Here is a 23,331-nt window from a genome sequence, read left to right as displayed (position 1 = left end):
GAGCAATTCCCTCTTGTCTTTAGGGGATTTATCTTCAATTAATAAGTATGTCGGAAAAAATTGTCATTTAGGTTAATCAAAACTTCCCCTCATACATATTTTGTCCTTTGTTAGTTCAATTCTACATCAAGTAACTATTTACAATGCCAATCTACTATAGTATAATGCGATTTAGGCTTCAACCACTCTCCTTCGAGGAGATTTTACTCTGTATACATGTTCTTCCCCTGTACATTTATCTACTTTAACAATCCAGTGTCCACGATCAGTATCCACTTTCATCTTTGCAGCTACTCTGGTCAGCAGCAGCCCTTCTCCTATAGGCAACAATTGTGTCCTCAAAGGGCTGCTCTTCCATGACTCCTTGCAAAAAGCATTGTACCCCAAAACAATGGTACTTTTATCCCTTCTGCTCTTTCGCAACGATCCTAGTATCTCTTCATGATTTTGAATGTTACAATCCACAGCTATGAAGTCAGCATCTTTGTAGTAATTTGGCAGCAGCAACTCTAGAGTCTGAGAGTTCACGACAACAAACTCAAGTTGACTAGAATTCGTGCCTAGAGCCAATTTGGAGAGATGTAATTCTTCTATGCCCCGGAGGATGCAGATCACTCTTCCCCCTGTTTGTTGAGCTGCAGCCACCAAGGCTAGGGTGGTTGAGTCTGCAACATTGGCACAAGCAACCACCATGATTTGTGCATTGTTTCCTGCTGCAAGCGCGGAAATGAACTCTGCCCCGTTTGGCTCATTAGCTCTCTTCCCCTGAATCAATCAAAATGAACACAATTTTAGCAAATAAATTCAATTGGAAAACACTAATGGAACTCAGTAAGACCTTTCTATAACAATCCTGAAATCGTTTTTTATAGCACATTTCTCTAATGAGAGCGTGAGACAGACAATACTGTTATAGAGAGATTTGGCTCGATTTAATCGTACTACTTACCATGTTCATGGTTTTGAGAAAGGCTTTGGTGGCATTTTCAGCAGACCAACAACTCATTTTTCTTGATTTTTTTTTATGAATTCTTGAAAGAAGTATAGAGCTAGAGATGCAATCAAGTTATTTATATACAGGACAGACACAACCTAATTAGTGTGTCCATGTGGAATTGTTTTGGTAAAAATTCTCAACTTGGTCTTACCTAAAATAAAATATGAAAAATTATTACAAAATGTATGCCTTTTTATTAATTTATTATTCTTGAAATTCTTGATCCAGAAATGGTAGAGTATAATTTGGGTGTATATTTTGAGTCACAAGTTGTTGGGCATAAAGTAACGTGAAGGCCATGTTATCAATGACCTAAGGCGACCTTCCTGGAGACTGAAAAAATTGATAAAATAATTGATGACGAGGAGTCCATTAAGCTCTATAATGTGGATAGAGTTTGAAATTTACGATCGGGTGTACGAGTGTATTAGAAAAAATAATGCATATATTAATTTTGTGTATTATTAATATGTTATTTAATATATTTTTTTAGATATATTTTATTTGGTATTAAGATATGTATATATTAATAAATACATGAAAATCCACGCGATTAGTAATGCAAAGGGAGTTAGTGCGTATATTAGCATGGTTAAAGACACAATCACTCCTCAAACCTTTTCTACATCTTTTCCTCAATGTATTTATGGAGCGTATTTGTATAAACAAATATTTTCATATACAAAATCAAATACTTCTTATGAAACAGTTGCAACATAAATAATGCTACATTACTAACGTATCATATTCAATATCATTTTTATACGGCTTTTACTTCATTAAGCAGTATTAAGCATGTTTTAAGGGACAAACAGTGTGCTAATTAATATGCTTAAACCAAAACCAGGTTCTCCTTCATATTAACAGCTGTCTTTGGAGAAGATTCAAGAATCAAGACTATTAGGTTTGCTGGGATTGTAATACTACTAGTTTGCTATATGTCTTGCTTGTATATGGTTTCCTTGTCTTAGTTTAGTTAAGGTGTGTCTCTGAGATTTTGGTCATAGTATAGAGTGTACTTGTGCATTTTCGTTGATAATTATTAATATTTTTTCAACTAAAAGCATAAATATCTAAATAGAAATAATAACCTAATTTTTTTTATTTAGGACTCTTTTTAATTTAAATTTTAATATTATATTATATTTTTTAATTAATTTTTATTGGCCCACGAACCGATCCTATCAATATTTCTCAAGCCCCTAAATGAGCAGGCTTATTCAGGGCGAGCTAAAAAACCCTTTTTTAAATGGGCTTCAAAAATCTTAGCCCAACCATATTAAATTCTGGGTTAGACCAGACCGACCCAACGGGCTTAGCCCATATTGATGGCTGATAAATATTTCAAGCTCTTTTTTGCTTCTCAAAGTGATTTGTTAAATAAGCAATTTATTTTGAGATTTTCTTTAAAAATAATAATAAAAGGAATAAGATGGTATAGCTAATGTCTACTACACGATTCTTTTTTCACAAAATACATAGTTAACTATTAAAGTAAGATCTATTTTTCAAAAAGATATTTTAACTTTATGAAAATTTTAGTACCCTCTTAAACGGTTTTAAAGTGTTGTAAATATTTTTTTTTAACCACCTTCAATTGCAAAATAAAATATACAATCACACACCATTTATAATCTTTCACGTGTTAATTTTAATTTTTAATCTTTATTTTCATTTTTTGTTTTTCTTATTTTATTAACATCATTTTCTTTTTTCTTTCTCTTTCTACTTCTTCTTCATTACCGTCCTCTGCTCTTTTCAATCCTGCTAGCTGCCTTCACCAAAATTTTCTATGTAGCTATCATTTTCATCAATTCTTTGAAATAGTTTTCATCATGTCACGATAATTTTACCATCTCTATCATTAATATCTTCAAATTATTGTTAAATCAAAATTAAAATTACTAACAAGTTATAAATTGAAAATTAGTAATCACCTCTAATCTACCATCTCCTTTCCAAAATCACGATAATTATACAGCGGAACACCATAACAATAAAGGAAATGAAATTTTATAATACTCTCAAATCGAAGAAATTTCTTTATTTACATGCTGAAGTCTATAATAACAATTTTTAAAAAAAGAAACAATGTTATCAAGAAGGTTTACAATTATTACTATTTTGAAAAAAACTAAGGGTAAAAGAAGAAAAAGGAACAAAGAGAAGCAAGAAGACAACGAAAAAAATGAATGAAGTAGATGAGTCTTTAGAGAATAGGCAGTTTGTTCTTTGAAAATTTTGGGAAAGAAGATAACAAAATTAAAGAAGGGAAAATAATCAAAAATACCCATAACTTTATTTTATTGGTTGAATTTATTCCTGCCGTTAAAAATAAGTTATTTTACCTGTCTTATAAACTTAACAAATATATCCCTCCTAGGATAGAAAACCCCAAATCAATTATAATTACCTGATTTTACTTAAATTATCCAATTTTTAACATGACCAGACCCCACTAAATAAAATAACTCATTTCTTTTACCAAAATCAATTTTTTTTTCCCACTCTAATTATAAAAATATTAGAGTGTTTCTAAGAAAAGATAGAGCATTCTGGAGAGTAGAAAATATCTCTAACAAGATCCTTTCATCGACATCTATAAATAGGAATGATTATTTGAGCTCTTAGCAAATAAAAAAGAAGCAAGTCATCAAGCGTAAAGTGTGTGAGAGAGCCAAAATAAGAAGACACAATATATTGACACATATGTCCTATATGACATAATACATGTATAAAGTTATATAGGATATAAATTGTCACATAAGATAATTGCGTCTATTTATCAAATTTAAAAGCAAATTTAAATGACTAATTTATGTACATTTACAATTGAAAGACATAAATATCAATTTGAACCAAGTTAAAAAACATATTTATGTATCTGTCTAAAAAAATTGCTAGTAAAAGAAAAAGATTTAAATATAAAAAAGTGTTGGACCAAAGTTAATTCTTACTTTGCAATGATACAGTACCAATCGTGAGCAACCAACTCATGTGTTTAAGGAGTTCGGAATCTAAATAAGCCATAAAAAATAAAAGTGATCGAATAAACTACTGTTTTAGAAAGTAATTAAAATAGGATTAGTGAAAGAAAACATTTCACTTTTACAAGTATTCCAAACGTTTTCCGTTAGTCCCATAATATTTATATTTTAATATATAATGGAACTATTTCTTACGCTTTGTAAAGTGAAAGTTTTCTTACACTTTGTAAAGTGAAACTTTTTCTTACACTTTACAAAAAGAAATATTTTTCACGTTTTGCCCTCTTTATGAAGTTTTTGTCATACAATTGAGATATTTTTCATATATATGTAAAAATATATAAATATTTATCACATGCAATTAATTTACTTAAATAACAATCAATCATATAAAATAATTGACAGAATGAACAAATAATAATCGAAATATAATTATTGGGTATTATTAATCACTTTCATTGATAGTTTTGTTCAAATCAAAATCATATCGATCGGTAAGAATATTTTGATTATGAGTCATGTTAGAAAAATTAGTAGATTGAGCTATCGAAAATTCATCAATGCTATTACGATTTTCTAATTGGGGATGAACATCGACCAATAAAGGAGAACATTGTTGGCTAGTCTTAGGCTCAGTTCTAACATAGATTTCAAGTATTGCTAACTTGATTTGGTCTATGTAATCATTTGGAACCCTTAAAAAAGTCGGTCAATGATTTTTCATTATAGATAATCGACTCTCCAAAATTTACTTGTCCTTGTGATAAAAATGAAGTATGTATTTTCCGACTATAATCATAATAATACTATTTATGCCCCATTATATTCTTTTATAAATTGATGAAAGAAATATATGATATCAGATATTAATTGAATATTTAGCTTTGTATTTGGGAGGACAATTATAATAAACGGTATTCCTATCATGTATAATTTCGCTATCCCAATATATCGAAACTATAACTTTTGGTTTAGAAAACATTATTTTGTTATTAAAAAGAAGAAGAATAGAAGACTAAAGATGTTAGAATGTGTTATGTTTGAATGTCCTTAAATAGAGTTTGAATGAGTTTTCAAAATGAAAAAAAAAAACAAAAAAATAGTGTAATAATTTTTTTATTTTATGATACGTCAAATTAATATAATTGTATGACAAACACCACAAAAGCATCATAAGAAGAGCAAAACTTGAAAAAAATTTCTCTTTGTAAAATGTAAGTTTTTCTTCTATTTTGTAGTGTAAGAAAAAGTTCCACTTTACAAAGTGTAAGAAAAACTTACATTTTATAAAGTGCAAGAAATAGTTCCCTTATATATTAAAATATACCCGTTATGGACTAACGAAGAACGTTGAGAATATTAGATAAAGTGAAATTTTTTCTTCCACTAAACCTATTTCCGATACTTCCTAAAATAATAGCTCGTTTTGATCACTTTTATTTTTTTGTGGCTTATTTAAATTTCGAACTTTTATTATGTCAATCATTATTTTTTTAATAAGTGTGTCAATTTAAAAGTGAACAAATAATTATGAACAACATAGTAAACTCATTCCGCTCAAAATAACAACATAAATTTTATATTTCCAAGAGACAATTTTCACGCTTGAATATATGACTTTCTAATCATATTACAACAACCCTTGCTATTGCACAAAAGATACCCTTTAGTAAACCCTAGAGATAAGCTAGGAAAAATTAATATTACCTTTGTATGAATCTTTAAATGCCACATCATTTTAAATTTTCCAAAAATACACTATTTTTGAAGAATTCGACGTAGACCCCTTGACTCTTGGAATATGAAATGACAATTTAGCATAAGAATAGGCGGTAGTTCAGAGGCAGAACAAGTCAGAGTTTGGTTTGCCTGCGGATAGGGAAGCATAGATGTAGATCCAATCAAGTTGAGAACTTGTTGTCTTAACACAGAAACAACGTGCATAAATTCTATGTCCCCTGGTCTTTTACACGCCAGGACCCATTATATATTATCTTCTGATTCTTCACTTGTGCTAAGTAATGCAAAAAAACAGAATTTAACTATTTCTTCACAAAAGGACACTTCTTGGAACTTACTCTCTAAATCTAGTTTATATGATATAAAATTATAAAAAAATGGAAATGGCAGAAGAGAGATTTGATTCATTAATATGTTTAATATTTTGTAATATGATTATGCAAGTTGTGACCTAAATATTAGGATGTTGTATTGAAAGTGTTAACTTAATGGTGGACATAATTGCACCAACTTGCCGTGTCCTTAATGTGGAAAAATCATATATATTAGTATTCTTTCATTTAGCTCAAAAATAGTCATAACATGTTCTGATATTATTTGTTTTCGGTTGAGTCCTTTACACTAAAAAAAAGTATTAATATCTCCACTTTATATATAATTTTTCAATTTGTTGGCATGGCCAACAATCTCCCCCTTCGAACTAAGTTCCATGTGGTTCATCACCACAATTTATTGGCAGAGGCCGACCTAGAATATGAGTGTGACGGGAGTACTATTATCTTCAGAATTAGTCAAACACCATAAAAAATATGAACAGGTGTAGCCAAGACTCGAACTCTGATCTCAGGCTCGCGCTCATCCCATTGTTTTAATCAACTTTAGCTATTCAATTGGTACAAACAATTGTTAAAAACGAATAGTAATTGGAGTTGAAAATAAAAGATTTGGTAGTTGGCAAATTGGTAAGATTTGCAACCATTTTTAACTTTGCTATGTTTACATATGTCATTAGTGACATATGTATGGTTTTATCCTTCTATAAATAGAGCATTCTTGCTTATTTGTAGAACACACCAAGTTAGAGAGAAAAACCATTTTGAGAGCAAAGTGAGGTATTCCAAAGGCTATATAAGAAAATAGTCTGTGAAGAAAAATAGAGTGTGAGCGATATGTTAGTAAGACGGAAACTAAAAGAGTGTTGTTCCTTTTGAGTGTGAAGTAGTCACTTTGAGTGTTGTATTCGTGACTACACAGTATAAAATTCCTTACTATAATAATATCAATTGCTCCTCTTGGCCCGTGGTTTTTCCCCTTATTTAGAAGGGTTTCCACGTAAAATTCTTGGTGTCGTTATTTTTTTATTTTATTTCCATTACTTTTACCATATATACTTTTGTGCTTATCCGCGTTTTCCCAACAGGGACATGATGACCAAGATGCCCCAATCCAGTTGACATAGTTTTTCCTATAGGTAACTGGTGTCCGTGCACCTCTAGGATAGGTCTCTCCTCGAAGTAAGCACTTTGTGGATCGCATTACTATGATCCACTCTGTATATTAACAAGATTCATTAAATGTCATCCACATGTTCGACTATTTATGGTCAGAGTCGGAGTTAGAATTTTCAATAAGAAGGTTCATAATCTGTAAAAATAGATAGACGAAGGGAGTTCGAAATTTACTATATATACCTATAAACTTATTTTCACCATATATAAATAAGTAGCTCCGTCCCAGTTTGTGGCCATCAAAGCTCTTAACTTCTTGTGCGTGTGTGTCTCTAAGCTATCCTCGACATATTAAAGGTAGTAAACCGAGCAACACCCAATTGGCAATTGCTTCTCCATATATATCATACTCATCTCGTTGAATCATTAGCTTTGATATATGTTATTTGATTAAATTATTTAAAGATATTCTTAACATGATGCGATACTACTCACCTTGGGCCAAACTCATATTGGTTTCTCAAAATACTATCACATCAATAAAAAAAATATCCATATAACCTGTATGTTGTTCTCACGTCCAACCTTCCTAATATACCCTAATAGATACTACCTACTCACTCCGATCCATTATAAGTAGTTGTCGTATTTACCTTTGCATACTCGAGAATGTTATGGGGAGGAAGATAGAAAGGTAACCTATGACACGGAGAAATCAAGCTTTTTTTGTTAAGAATTTTTTTTAAAATGCCGAGTTGACTAAACTACCCTTATTTATCCTTTGATCTCAATTTAACTCTTCCTTTCATTATTTTAATCTCTTTCCACATTTTATTTTTATTAGAGAAATGATAAAAGTGAGAAAAAAGTATTTTCTATCTTGATTATATTATTATCAATTATTTTTAGTAACCATAACCAACAAATTTAAGTAGAGAGTAGCTATTATGTTGCCACAAGCACACGTGCGTGTAGCGCTGTTATTCATGTGTATGAGATGCAGATCATACGCATCTTTTCACGATCCTCTTTATAATTAGCTCAAATAAATTTAGTCAACATTATTGATCATCTTCATACTTATAGAATTTAGATTATTGATTTGGTATTTTGCCCACCAAATTAGACTTGTAACCCCTATGATTAAGGAAAAAAAAAGTAGAACGTGTACGTAATTGTTGAAAGCTGGCCGATTCAATCTGAAATGACATAATACATAAAAATGTCATTTAACTTGATCCCATTTTACATTCATGCCCTCAGCTACACGTAGACACTTAAACTTGTATAGAATTGAAAAAGTTTACACATGAGTCCTATGTGACATAATATATATAGAACATCACGTAGGAAACAAAATTGCCATATAGGATGCCACGTAAAACATGTGTGTATGTTTATTTAATTTCATACAAATTTAAGTATCTATTTATGTACGTCCAAAGTTAAAGGGCATGAATGTGAAATGAAGTTAAAAAGGATATGTTCTAAAATCCATACACTTATTGAAGGAAAAGACTTACCTATTCTCATACAGTGTTTACACAAAATAATATAAATTTACCATGATTACATAATCATATATAAAATATATTCATTAATTTGACGTGAACATTGAGTAATTCGCACGGTTATAATGAAGAATGTTAATTACCATATGCTACATCTCAAATAATGGCAACAGAGATATTGAATGAAGAATTGCATTAGGTAAAATGAGAAAGTATATACTAAATTACTAATCAATAGGCTTAATTAATCAATATTGCAGCTATATACAGTTCAAAATCATGGTGGAAAAAAAAATCCATTTTCCCCTAATTAATCATTACTACTAATGAATCGTTTACAAAACAGAGAGAGCCTTAGGCTTCAACTGTTTTTCCCCTGATCCTAAAAACATGTTCTTCCCCTGTGCATTTATCTACTTTAACAATCCATTTACTTTTCTTCCCTGAAACTCCCAAATTTCCCCCTTTTTTCGCCGTTTTGTTACTTGTCACTAACAATCCTTCTCCTATAGGAAGTAAATGAGCATTGAAGCTCTGGCACCTCCACGAATCCATACAAAGCGCGTTGTATCCCAAAACACTCACATTTTCTCCCATCATTCGCGCTGTTTGAATGATGCCTTCGCACTTGTTGAGGTTACAGTCAATGAGTACAAAATCCGCTTCTCTATATTCACTCATTAGTAACGTATTGACATCTCCAGTGACAAACTCAACAAATCTCGAGTTGTGCCCTAGAGATTCAATTGATTGGATCAGCTGACACGCTAATCCAATGATACAGATGACTCGGCCACCTGTCTGGTGGGCTGCAGCCACCAGAGCTAACACGGTGGCCGAGTCAGCTGCACCTGCACATGCAACAATCATAAGTTGTGCATTGTTGCCTGCTGCTAGTGCTGAAATGAACTCTGCCATCTCTGGCTCCTTTGCACTCTTTCCCTGAAAAAAATTTACAAATTTAATTACAACATTATAAATTGGAAACTGAAGGTAGAAAATATGCAAACAAATTGATACTAACCATTTTAATTGCTCTAAGATAGGCTTTGGTAGCATTTTCAGCTGACCAGCAGGCCATTTTTTTTTACTATACTTTTTTTGCCTTTGAAATTTGATTGTGACTCTTGAATGCCCTGGATAATGGATTATGTATTTTTAGGTATATATATAGCATAAAAGATAGGGAAGTAGTTATGGGCAAAGAGGTACATAGGGGTCCAATTGTCCAATCAATGTAGCTATGTCCTAATATGTAGGCAAAACTAGATAAAATAGGCATTCTTTTCTATTTCTATTAATCTCTGTCCAACAATAGTTGTCGATCGTTAATACAAGAGTTAAATATGAGTCATCTGAACTTTTAAAATTGAATTTAATAACAAGGTAAAATAAACATGACGTTAAATTATTCTTTGATTTTATAAACTGGACAAATATTGTTGGACATTCCAATATAGTATAGTGGACAAGTAAAAATGAACAGAACAAATATTACTCCTTTCGTTTCAAAAAGATTGATCTAGTTTAACTTGGAACGGAGTTTAAAAAAAGAAAGAAGACTTTTTGATCTTGTGGTTTTAATTTAAAGTTATGTCAAATGTACCAAAATGTCATTTAATCTTATGGTCTTAAACATGTCACGTGTAAAGTTAAAATTAAAGTATTGCAAAAAAAGGAAAGACGTCATTCTTTTTGAAATAAACTAAAAAGAAAATAAAATGATTCTTTTTGAAACGAAGGAAATAATTGATTAAACCATTTAACTTTCGTACGTATACGCATAGACAATACAACCCTTCTTATTGGAGGGTTAGGCTAGACCCCTACCTCGTAGATTAATAAAACATAGCAAAAATACATATATGATAGGAATATGAAGCCTAACCTCTTCGAAAGAGACGTAGGAGTTGCAGTGTTATAACTTCTAAGAGATATGAGGTCTTTTTAGATTTTACCTTGCCACGATTAACTCCACAAAATTTACAAATTATCAGCAAAATATATAGATATATATCAAAAGACCAATTCATGAGTCTTCCTAATCCTAAGGCTAGGGATCTTCCTTTAATTTATCCATTTGAATTAAACCACTCATTTATCTAATTGGGAGACTATCCAGGGATGTCTAGCTAAATCTTCTCATCCCGGTAATTAATCATGTAATTACTATTATTTAGGAGATCTGATAGGTAAAAATTATTTGATCTTGGAGAGTATTAATTAGTAAGTCTTTTTTTATTTTCCGATTACACCGTGCGTTGCATTAATATATAAAACGATCGGCATTACCAAAATATTCGATTAATTAGCTAGCTGTAGTGCTGTACATGAGGGAGACAAATGAAAATTAATTATAATGTGTAAGTAGGATTATATTATCGAAGCAATTTATATATTTATTATTTATATAAATCAATTAGTCTCTTATAGAGACAAAACTGATGAGGTTCATGTTACACCTGACACCCATCCAACAAAACTTGTTGTATTTTTCAAGATTCTAGTTTTTTTAATAATTATTATAAGAATTATTAAATCATTAATAAAATATTTATATGTATATAATTGATCTTGTCCGGCCTTGGTCCTTTTAGAGTACGTACGGTTCAATTCAAAATCCTTCAAGAAATAATAATAATAATGTATTTAGTCATGATTTGGTTGTTAGCTTAAATATCTTACAAAATTGGTTGTTGTGATTGATTTCTCTTAAAAATAATTAATTAGTGGAATTTAATTACTCAAGAAAAATTAAGTAAATGTGTCCCAAGAGCATATCACACTATGTTGGATTGTGTTTCTTGTTTCGCGATTCATGAAAAATAACTTTCTTTTTCCCAGTAATATGGAAAGTCAAAATAAATGAACACGTTCAATTCAATAAAAATAAAAATATATTTCTTTTGTCACCACGTTACCAAAATAATTGCCATAATAAAACCAAAGATAAACTGCATGGAGGTTCATGCATTGAAGACACTACATAATATATATATATACAAAACGCTGAAAACAAAGCAAGGAATAGTCCAATTAAGTATCAATCTGATGTCTAGTGGTCTTATAGTATTATCTCTTTCATTTGTGAGGGACCAAATTGTTACAATTCTTATAATTTTAAGCATATCTTAGCCTTGTAGCGGTGAAGCCACCTACTCACTCACGTATAATATGTCCTTGTTCCTATTTTTATTTTTATTTTAATAGTAGTACGTGCTGTTTGAGTCACCCTGTGCAAACCCCTCAACAGGTATTATCATCTTTCATTAGCATGTATATTGTATAATTGATAAGAAATATACTTTGAACGTTAACTCAACTCCAAAAGTCAACTTCATGTCTGAGGTGAAGATTTCTCGATTAGACCATATAAGGAAATCAAGTTCACATCCTACGACTAATGCATGTGAAAATTTTAACATCCTCACACGCTTATAGGTTTTCCAACATAATGGGAAAGCCCAATTATATGTGGTGATCATGGATTTAACTTGGGTATATATATATAAGAAAATTTAACTTTGGATTTAACTAAACCCTATATACAATAATAGCTCATGAGAAGAGAATTGTTTAAATCCACGTATAAAATGGGCCAAGTGATCCAAATCCCAAACAATTGATGTAGGACAACTTAAGCAGATATAAAAGGAATATATTTCCAAAAGAATATTGAATGGATTATATTGGAAGAATGAGGAAGATAAGTTTGAGGAAATATGGACAAGTTATGGGTCTAAGAAAAAAATTTAAATAAGTGGTAGAAAGAGTATATAGTTGTAATAAAAGGGACATATGTGCATGGGGTTGGGAAGTTGGACCAGTAGATATGTATATATATTGCTTCATAAAAGGTAACTTTGATATGATGTTTCTGCTGCATTTGCCATTACCATGCCAGGCTGCTGCAATGCATCTATATATATTTATGATAATTAAGGGGGCTCCCTCTTCATATTTGGCTTCATGCATGCATCTTTCCATGTGGAACCATGCAACTATGGTTGTAAATGTAATTAAAGAATTTTCATGTGATCATATTGACTCCATTAGAAATGCTCCATCCTCACCTTATTAATGCTTACTCGATTCGTTCCTACTTGTCCACTTTGCGCACGTTTCTTAAGAAACAATGAGTATTTTACTGATTGATGTATTGGTTTGAGGGGAATAATTAATTAATGTTAAGGGTAAAATAGAAAAATAATAGCAATTATTGTCTTTTCTTTATATGTTTTAGTTAGAAGTAAAAAGTAAAAAATTATTTTTAGAAGGCAGGACAAGCTATAGAGTGATCAGAGGGAGTATCTTAATGTGAAGTTTAATAACATAACTGGAAAGATTCTTGAATCTTGTAATTTTAAACATGTCAAGTGAGATGTTCAATTCACGTTTTGTAGTTATTTTAATTATTAAAAAAAAATAAGAAAACACATAATTTTAAATTGGTATATTTCATGAACTAGATGGAATCCTTTTGAAGTTGTGTCTCCATTATGCTAATTTATTTTATTTCATTTTCTCATCCAAGACGGAAATAGGAAAAAAAATGAAATCAAACCATAGAAATAAATAACTCTGTATTTGTAAAGATTAACAAAAGATGTATCTACATGGAAATAAAACAAAAGAATAACAGTCATAGCAAATCATGACAAGAACTAAAACAAATTAAATACCATTTAATGAGGGAAGGAGAAATAGTAAGTATAATTCCATTTTCTATATATAAAAAAATAATTATAAAAAATATAATATGGTGTATATTAATTATGAATTATAACGGGAGTGAAGTAAAAAGGTATTGAGGAGCTCCTAATTATCTCTTTTGTTGGCCGAATTAAATTAGGGAAACTTTTACTTCCAAATTCAATAAAAATAATAATTATAAATGTATTTTTGATACCTCAAGTATATTATCGTTAATGTGTTTTTTTGAAAGAGAAAAATGTCAAATATATTCTTAAACTTTTAAAAATGATACGTATATATCTTTCGTTATACTTTTGGGTCATAAATATCCTTACCGTCATAATTTTGAATCATATATACCCTTTGGTTAAACGGAAAGACACGTGGCATGATCTCAAATATCTGCCTTATTTTATTTTTTATCCAAAAATTATATACTTTCAATTCCAAAAGTTATTTAATTTTTAATCCAATTTTTATTTATTTTTTAATCCATTCATTTACTTGGCTGACCTATTGACCTCCAATATACATTTAATTTCAATCGATCCAACACCCATCTCCATAGCTTGATCAACACCCATTTCTAATTTCACGTGTCTTTCCGTTTAACCAAAGGGTATATATGATCCAAAATTATGATGGTAAGGGTATTTATGACCCAAAAGTATAACGAAGGATATCTACGTATCATTTTTGAAAGTTTGGGAATATATTTGATTTTTTTCTCTTTTCAAAACAATGTAAACATAAAATTTTATACTTTTAAGGAAAAATTAATGAAATACACGTCTTATGTTTCTCTTATTCTCAATATCCCCTTCTATTTTTAAAGCGTCTAAAATTCCTTATTTCTAATGTATCCGAGCTATGTATTAATGTATCATAGGCAGTATTTAATGTACCAGAACTACATATTATGTATCTGATTTATATTATAATGTATCCGAGATACTCTTTAATGTATTCGAACTATATATTAATGTATTCGATTTGTGTTACTTTTTAAGGAATTAATGTAATTACGAACTAAAGATGGATATATTATAATTTCATATTAAAACTTGGGATTCCTAAAATTTATCCTAATTTAATCCATACGCATTTAGCAAATCTTAAATTTTAAGAGAGCTAAACTAAATGTCAATTCAAATTATAGCATCACTTACATTTTTATTTAAATGTAAAAAGTGGAAACAAAAGAAAAAAGGGAAAAAGTGATTAAAATAGAGAAAATTTAAGAAATATACAATTATCTAGCTGATGTTGTCATCAAAATAAATATAGCCCAAAACTTACCTTACAAATATTTAGCCAAAAAGACAACATGTATAATACATGGAGCTATCAATATGGGTTGGCCCACCCCATTCGGGCCAACCCATAAAGGCTTTGAAATTTGATGGGCATCGGGTTAATACATTTAATATGTGGGTCACAAGATGATTGACCCAACCCACAAGTACGTGGACTATGACTTTATTAGACCAATTATTTTTTCTTTGAAAGTAAAATTTTTAAGTTAAATTATAATTTAAAAATATTATCATAAATATCGATAATACAATATTACATGGTGTTAGTGGTACTATTGTTAATCAAATATACAAATAAAATTATCTTTATAATATTATTAAGTTTAATTTCAAGTTAAAACATAAATTTAGCTAAATAGAAATATTAACCTAGTTATTTTTCAATGATCATAATAAAAAATAAAAACTATGACTCCATAAGCTATGACCTATGTAGTGATTCCCTATAAATTTTAGGGAAATTTTATTTTACGTAGTACATATTTTATAAACATAATTTGTTTAAATTGTAATGTTTCTACCTTTAAACAAATTTTGAGTTTAGACTCTTGTTATTTATAGGAAAAATTGTATATAATAGCAAAGTATTAATCAAATTAAATGTTATAAACACAATTTAATTTAATTGTATCCCATAACAAACTGTTGTTATTTTCGCCTCTCTCCCTGGTGGAATCTCGCTCGCCACTCGTTCTCGCTAACAGTTTCGCTTGCCTCTCTCGCTTTTGTACAAACACAAATATATAAAAATATGTTTGTATTTGTATAAAATGAGAGATTATTGCATATATACATATATTTTCGTTCTCCTCTCTCCCCTCTCCTAGATCTCGCACACCACTCTCACTCGTCTCTCTCACTTTATACAAATTTATACATTGTCTTTGTGTTTGTATAAAACGAGAGAAAATTATATATACAAATACAAATGCATATATTTTTGTCCGATACACTTATGATTAAACAAAAACTATATTTCCCTGCTCAGTTTTTTCTGTCTTTCTTTGTTTCTCGCTTTATAAAAACACATAATATAATTGATTCTTTTTTATGTGTATACCAAAATATATTATACAATTGCTTCTTTTGTATATATGTATAGCGAAATATCCATTTTTTTAAATATATGTATAGCGAAATAGCCAGCTTCTTTCGTATATATGTATAGAGAAATAGCCATAGAAAACATAAAGTTTGTTATGGAGCGCAATCATGCAAACTACAGTTATAACATATACACATATGATTTTTGTGTTTGTTATATGTGAAAGATTCTTTTTTTAGTACTCTCTTTTATTTTTTAATTAATTTTCATTTGGCCCACGGACTGACTCTATTCATATTTCTCAAGCCCCAAAAATTTGGTAGGCTTATGCAGGCCATGCTAAAAAGTCATTTTTTAAATGAATTCCAAAAATCGTAGCTCTACCCTATCTAATAATGGGTTAGGTCAGACCGGTCAACAAACCTAGCCCATATTGAAGGCTCTAATACTACATCATAAATTCAGTATACAACAACATACAAAACTTTCATTTATTATTTTTTTACAAAAATGTTTTAAAATGTGATATTATACACCTAATATACAATATTATAGAAAATTAAAGAGTTATTTATCATCACGATTTGAGGCTACATCCTAGACGTGGACGGCACTCGGAATCATTGTTAGTCTGAGTGAATCCTGATTTAACAAATTGTAAGGCCTCATTTGTTTTCATTAACATTAAGACGTCTGAATTTGAATACATATCTGAATGATTAAGATGTTGTCTCTACATCTGAACACAAAATGATTAAGAAAATGTGTTTTTCAATATTTCAATATGCGTAATTATTTATTTTCAAATATCTTAAATATATAATATAAATAGAAATATATTATCTGGGTTATATATTTAAAAAAGAGTAGAAATTTTGTAACTATCTGATGAGAAGTACAAATTCTAGACCACCTTGACAACCATCTCAGTTCTTCATAATCGATAAACAGCAATACACCAAAAATATTATTGCAATCAGTGTTCTTGACATATATCAATACAAAAAAATTATTAATATTAAAAAAAATACTAGAAAGGATTTATGAAAATTTACCAGTTGGGAAAAAATGGTGTTTGATTGAGAAAGTGAGAAAGAAAGTTTTAGTTATGAGATAAAAAGGCACGCCCAAAGCAGAGAAACCATGATTTATTATTTGATAACTTATCAAATGAGTCTGAATGCTGTTAAGAGTCTCCTACAGATCTGATTCGTTCAGACCTATTTAGACCCACTAAGAGGTTTTTTTTAAAAACTAGATAATTTAAGGCTCGTGATACGAGGTCAATATAATGAAAGACTCGTTTATAGGCTCAATATAACAATATTATATATACTTATAATAGAAATTTAATTAGTTTTTAAAAAGAAAAATTCTTATGACATTTTCAAATAAACATGATAAGAAATAATGAATAAATATCACATGCTCCAGTGATTATTTTAACATTGTGTGAAACAATATATTCGATTTAAATAATTAATTTAATGATATTTTTTCTATTTTATTTGAAAATCATCACAAGACTAAATTAAAATTATGAGTCTCAATATATTAACAATTTTTCATAAACTATATGAAGATAGAGTCTATTGATCCATCTATAGATTAATTTTGAATACATTTAAAGTTTGTTTTATAGGTGTTTCACAAATAAAAATAATGACATATTTTTAAAATATTGAAACTTAACTTTTTTATTTTTAATTTCAATTTAATATATATTATTAATTTATGATCACACTTATTTATTTTTCAAGTATATTAATTAGAGACAAAAAAGTGACAATAATTATTATTTTTTAAAATAATAAATTTTTTATATTAAAGTAGACATTTTAGTAAGTATAATGAATAAAAAAATATTAAGAATTAAATTAAAATTATAATAAAATAGAGTAATAAATAGATACACAATAACTCATAAAAACAAGTGAAGTAATAACAAAATGAGTTAATAGTAATAACAATAACTAAAGATGTTTCTAGAACTATTTAGTTTCTTGTTAGCGTGAAGTTACATTTTTATCTTCGATCATCATTCACTTCATATATAGAAAGATATTTATAGAATTATTTTTTTCTTACTATTCTCTTAATATATTTTTGTTAAAATAAAATTATATACTCCCTCCATTTCATAAGAATGACCTAGTTTGACTTGGCACGGAGTTTAAGAGTATAAAGAAGACTTTTGAATCTTGTGATACCTAAATTAAAGTTAGGTCAAAATATATAAAATTGCCCTTTGATCTCGTAGTCTTAAACATGCCACGTGGAAAGTTTTTACCAAAAAAAGAAAGAGGTCATTCTTTTTGAAACATACTAAACAAAGGAGGCCATTCTTTTTTAAACGGAGGGAGTATTTATTCTTGATTGTCTTAAATGCAAATATATCATCCTATTCATTTTTATTGGTAAAGTTAATTTTAACAATCTTTTCTTTAGTTTTAGTTTGATATGTATTATTAATTTTATCACACATATTACTTTTCAAGTATATTTATTAGATCCAAATAAAGGTGAAAATAATTAATTCATAATAAATTTATATATTTAAAATAGACATTTTTAATAAGTATAATGAATATAAAAAATATTAAGAACTAATTAAATCAAAGTAAGTAAAATAGTGTAATAAATATATATATATCACAATAATTCATAAAAAAAAAAGTGAATTAATAACTTAATAGTAAAACAATAACTAAAGGTATTTCTAAAAATAATTAATTTTCTTGTTATCATTCTTGGTAGATTTTTGTTAGCGTGAAATTACTTTTTTAATCCTTGATCATTATTCACTTCATATATAGAAATATATTTCTAGAATTATTTACTACATTTCTTAATAGATTTTTTTTAGAATTAAATTACATTTTTACCCTTGGTTATCCTGCCACTTCACTCTTCTATATAATGGATGGAAATAAAACAAATGAACTTAATGTGCCCTAAAAACCTAACATACTTAATGGGTTGAATCTGAATGATTAAGATTTAGACCTCCATTAAGTGCAAACAAATGAGGCTAAGACTCTTTCACAAATTTGATTCGATCAAATGTATTCAAATTTCAAACCTATTAAAAGATACTTTTTTTAAGAAAAAACTCAAATGCACTTAATGGGCTTATGTCTGAATCATTTAGATTTAAGTTTCTACTAAGTGCAAACAAATGACGCATAGAGACTACTACAAAAGGAGGTTTTAATCAAACTAAGCCATTATATAAAGCTATTCACCAAAATAATATGTTTTTCTAAAATTTTACAAAATTAGTTGTAACGACCTGTTAGTCGTTTTGAGCAGTAGAGTTTATTTCTGGTAATAACTGTCTGGGTCGACGGATCCCACGACGGACCGTCATGGGCACGATGGACCGTCGAGGGGGTCTCGTTCCAAAACACTTAGATTCTAAAAATTTGGGTACTGAGAACAACTCTCTGAACTTCGCGACGACATGGCAGGACGGACCGTCGTGGACACGATGGACCATCACAGACCCTTTAATAAAATTTAGTCTCTGAACTTTGTGACGGAAGCAGCAGGACGGACCGTCGCAGGCACGACGGGCCGTCACAGGCTGCGTATCCCTGACTGGGTCGGATTTCTGTTAAAAGTTTTAAGGGGCGTTTTGGACTATTCCTGCTTATAATTACAAAGTTAGTGGGTTAATGTTAATAATTCAATTACTTGGGGGGTTAAAGGTGATAACCTTGAAATAAATAGTGGATTACTTTTACCATTTTTTATACTTAATTATATGGTAATTAGGGTAAAAGAAAAAGAGTTTGAATAAGGAAAAATAGAAAGAACAGAAGAGAGGGACGAACGAGCGAGAGAAGAGAGAACGAAGAGGAAAGCAAAGACCTTGAGGAGTAGCTTGCGTGATCACGAATTCTTCGGTGGAGGTAGGTTATGGTTTATGCTATTTCATAGTAAACTCTTAATAGCGAATGATATGTATTGGGTAGTATTGTAAAGTCTTCTATATGCTTAATTGTATGCTTGCATGATGTGATTATGTAATTGTAATGGGTTGGAAAGATGAGGTTGTGAAGCTTAAACCTAAAACCCTCTCTGTTAATGATGTTGCCTTAGTATAAAAGAAGGCTTGATGAACTAAAAGAATGAGGTTAATGGATCGGGTGTCACGTTCAGACACCAGGATAGTAGTAGTGGATCGGGTGTCACGTTCCGACACCAGGATAGTAATAGTGGATCGGGTGTCACGTTCCGACACCAGGATAGTAGTAATGGATCGGGTGTCACGTTCCGACACCAGGATAGTAGTAATGGATCGGGTGTCACGTTTCGACACCAGGATAGTAGAGGATCGGGTGTCACGTTTCGACACCAGGATAGTAGTAGAGGATCGGAGTGTCACGTTCCGACACCAGGATAGTAAAAAGAATGAATCTTGAATTATGTTAATATACTCAATTTAAAGAACCTATTTCCCAAATGAGTATGGTGTGGAGGCGTGAGTCCTCATAGATGCGCTTGGGTTGCGGCCAATGGTTATGGTACTTGTTGTTGTTATCTGTTGAGTATTGTAGTTTATTTTATGTTATTATCTGATATATATTGTTTTCTATTTTGAGTTGGCCGATGATACCTACTCAGTACTTGTACCTTGTACTGACCCCTACTTGTATGTTTCTTTCTTTGTTATTTGTGGAGTGCAGCAAACGTGCCATCGACTTCGACTCAACCGCAACTCTAGCCAGACTTCAGCATAATCAGATTTCAGGGTGAGCTATTGTTCCTAGCTCGGAAATGAATTCTTTCTTTCACGTCTTGATGTCTTGAAGTTCGGACATGGACCATCTCTTTTGCTTATTTTAGCTTCTTAGATACTCTTTGTCACGACCCAAAAATAGGTGTGATGACACTTGTCTTATCCCACCAAGACAAGTCAGCCTAAAACCCAATATCTAACAAAGTGCGGAAGTAAATGACAATCCAACAACAATTTCTAGTATGAAACCAAGTCATATAATTCAATCCCCAAACCAGGTTGTCACGTGCACAAGCCTCTAATGTAAACATTAGAATTGAAACAAAATAGAAGTCTAAAATGAAGTTGTCTTTCAAGTAAAAACAAAGTCATAAACTGGAGTAGGAAAGTTCGCTGAGATGACAAGCAGCTACCTCACAATCTTCCCAAGATGCCTCGGAAACGAAGAGAATAGAAGGTATCACAAAGATCCAGGCTCGTATCCTACAAAAATTTGTAGAAGCAAGGGGTGAGTACCAAACCACGCGGTACCCAACAAGCAAACCTCTAAACACAAGTTAAGTGAACAAAATACGGGCACTTCTTACACCATATCTAAACCTCCACGCTACAGTCTAATAGTTTACAGTTTACCAAACACACAACTCAATAACCACACTCTATCAGTTTACACATTCTCAATAACAACTCAATATTCAACAGTCACAAGCTTCACAGAGAAACACTCACAAGATCAACAAAACACATGTTCAAGTTCATCAATAATAAAATGTGTAATGCCATGAGATGCAATGTCAAGTATAGTGATGCATGTCTTCCCTAACGATACACACCCGCTGTCTCTCAGTCCGGGACCCATAGGGGACATATCTGTCCATGCATCTGTCGCGGCGCACGACACGACCCTCGATAAATAGTAACCTTCGCGGCGCGCGATACGTCCCTCGAAATATAATATCCATCGCGGCGCGCGATACGACCCTCGAAAATAGTACATCATCCTCTTACTACAATCATGTCTCAGATACAATGCAAATGACATGCTCAAATGAAAAGGGGGAGATAACCATTTGATAACAAAGCACAATTTACAACAAGAAATACAACACCAACAAATAAACAACAAGTCTCCAAATCATTCTCAACATCACACAAGGAAATACACGAATTTCGTATGCTTAACAAAAGTTTAGAAATCCACTTGCCTTAACCACTCGAATAATCACTCTGGGACTTGAGCCTTCCCTTTCCGTTGAGCTTCCAAATAAATGCAATCTATGCAAGTATATATATTCACAATAAGGTTTCAGAACTAACAACACTCACACTTTTGTGTGTTTAATCTTGTCCTAAAATTTCACCTCAAATTTATAATCAAGTTCGTAATTCTTGATGCCAACTAACATTTCAACTATTATATTTTCCAAGCTTCAAGTCTAAGGTTAAATCATATTTTCTCCAAATACTACAAACCTAATAATTATCATATAGTATAATACACTCAATATCTAATTACCTATCTTAATATATCAAAATTTAATTCATGATAATTATTATTATTATACTAAACACATAAAACAATACCACTTCGAATAGTTAAACATAATGACTTAACCCTAAAATCTCAACTAATTTAATATTATGAGTTTAATATGTTAATTTCATGAAATTTTCCGCCGAATTGGTTGCTTAATCATCACTGCCACATAATGGAGTCATACTTTGCAATTCTTATACATATATATAACACAATGCATATCCAATTATTGCTAATACTAATTAACGGCAACAATAAATAAATAAGAATACTTATGTTTAACAATTACCTGGACACGTTATGCCTCTTCCTATGTGTTTGCCGGCCGCCACTCGATGCAGGTTAATTACTTTCCCTTTTTCTCTAATCTCCTTTTTGTTTTTAATTAAAGTAATTAGGTATTTAAGTGGTAAATTTTACTAACTTAATTTTATTATATGGAACAAATGGTATAAGATCTTAAATAAAAGATACTTTAGTCCATTAACTATCAATTAATTAATTCAAGTTACACTAATATTTAAAATTTCCAAAAATGACCTTCCGGGTCATTACACTCTTAGATTTAGTAATTTGAGGATAGATGTTCTTGTGATGATGACTTCCAGGTTTTGGGGATAGTAATTGATAACATTTAGAAGTTATTTAATTGATTTCGTTAATGAGTTTTAAGTCTTCCGCATTATATTCTGTTTATTATGGTTGAAATGTTGGGGTTTAGATTGGTTGGTTCGCTCACATAGGAGGGTAAGTGTGGGTGCCACTCGCGGCTCGTTTTGGGTCATGACATTAGTATAAACGTATTCCATAGTAACGTTTTAGGATATATTTTATTTTTTAAAAATTGATGGCGTAAGATTGATATATGTTACTCATAGTAACGTTTTACTCCTAAAACGTTACTCATAGTAACGTTTTAGGAGTAAAACATTACTGAAAATAACGTTTTAAAAGTAAAACGTTACTTACAGTAACGTATATCAAATTAATGCTGTTAGTTTTAAAAAAATAAAATATACCCTAAAACGTTACCGTGAAATACGTTTATACTAGTTTTATAAAATTTTAGAAAAATGTATTACTTTGATAAATTGTTTTATATAATGACTTAGTTTGGTTAAAAATTCACTACAAAAGCTTTTAAAAGATGACCATTTAACACAATAACTTTAAAAACAAACCCAACAACGATTCATAAATTAAAAGACTGAAATTTTTTATAGTAGACATATGCTTATAAAACAACTATGACCGTAATTCAATTGACTCATCTATGAAGTTTCTAACATACTAAAGAAAGGTCACCATTAC

The 23,331-nt window shown here is 30.4% G+C and overlaps 2 protein-coding genes across 3 annotated transcripts; both read right to left on the bottom strand.

Moving 5' to 3' along the window:
* Nucleotides 1–46: 46 nt before the first annotated feature.
* On the bottom strand, nucleotides 47–1,252 carry LOC101252159 (uncharacterized). The gene is made up of 2 exons (XM_004234899.5): nucleotides 950–1,252; nucleotides 47–765 (listed from the first exon to the last, which is right to left on the bottom strand). The coding sequence occupies exons 1-2, from the start codon at nucleotides 1,004–1,006 to the stop codon at nucleotides 172–174; spliced, it is 651 nt and encodes a 216-aa protein (XP_004234947.1). The 5' UTR covers nucleotides 1,007–1,252; the 3' UTR covers nucleotides 47–171.
* A 7,609-nt stretch (nucleotides 1,253–8,861) lies between these two features.
* On the bottom strand, nucleotides 8,862–10,649 carry LOC101252469 (uncharacterized). Of its 2 annotated transcripts, XM_004234900.5 has the most exons (3): nucleotides 10,572–10,649; nucleotides 9,708–9,819; nucleotides 8,862–9,625 (listed from the first exon to the last, which is right to left on the bottom strand). In XM_004234900.5, the coding sequence occupies exons 2-3, from the start codon at nucleotides 9,762–9,764 to the stop codon at nucleotides 9,038–9,040; spliced, it is 645 nt and encodes a 214-aa protein (XP_004234948.1). In that variant the 5' UTR covers nucleotides 9,765–9,819; nucleotides 10,572–10,649; the 3' UTR covers nucleotides 8,862–9,037. The 2 variants fall into 2 exon arrangements, with proteins under 2 accessions (XP_004234948.1, XP_069151165.1); XM_069295064.1 differs by lacking the exon at nucleotides 9,708–9,819 and having other exon boundaries at nucleotides 10,572–10,641.
* Between the last annotated feature and the right edge of the window lie 12,682 nt (nucleotides 10,650–23,331).

The sequence above is a fragment of the Solanum lycopersicum genome, chromosome 3, assembly GCF_036512215.1.
Source record: "Solanum lycopersicum chromosome 3, SLM_r2.1".
NCBI lineage: Eukaryota > Viridiplantae > Streptophyta > Magnoliopsida > Solanales > Solanaceae > Solanum > Solanum lycopersicum.
This window is presented reverse-complemented; position numbering and strand designations above follow the sequence as displayed.

Coding starts and splice junctions, on each gene's coding strand:
- LOC101252469 (XM_004234900.5), bottom strand. CDS start 9,764: ATGGCCTGCTGGTCAGCTGAAAATGCTACCAAAGCCTATCTTAGAGCA. Junction 9,626..9,707: donor ATCTTAGAGCAATTAAAATG/GTTAGTATCAAT, acceptor AATTTTTTTCAG/GGAAAGAGTGCAAAGGAGCC.
- LOC101252159 (XM_004234899.5), bottom strand. CDS start 1,006: ATGAGTTGTTGGTCTGCTGAAAATGCCACCAAAGCCTTTCTCAAAACC. Junction 766..949: donor TTCTCAAAACCATGAACATG/GTAAGTAGTACG, acceptor TGATTGATTCAG/GGGAAGAGAGCTAATGAGCC.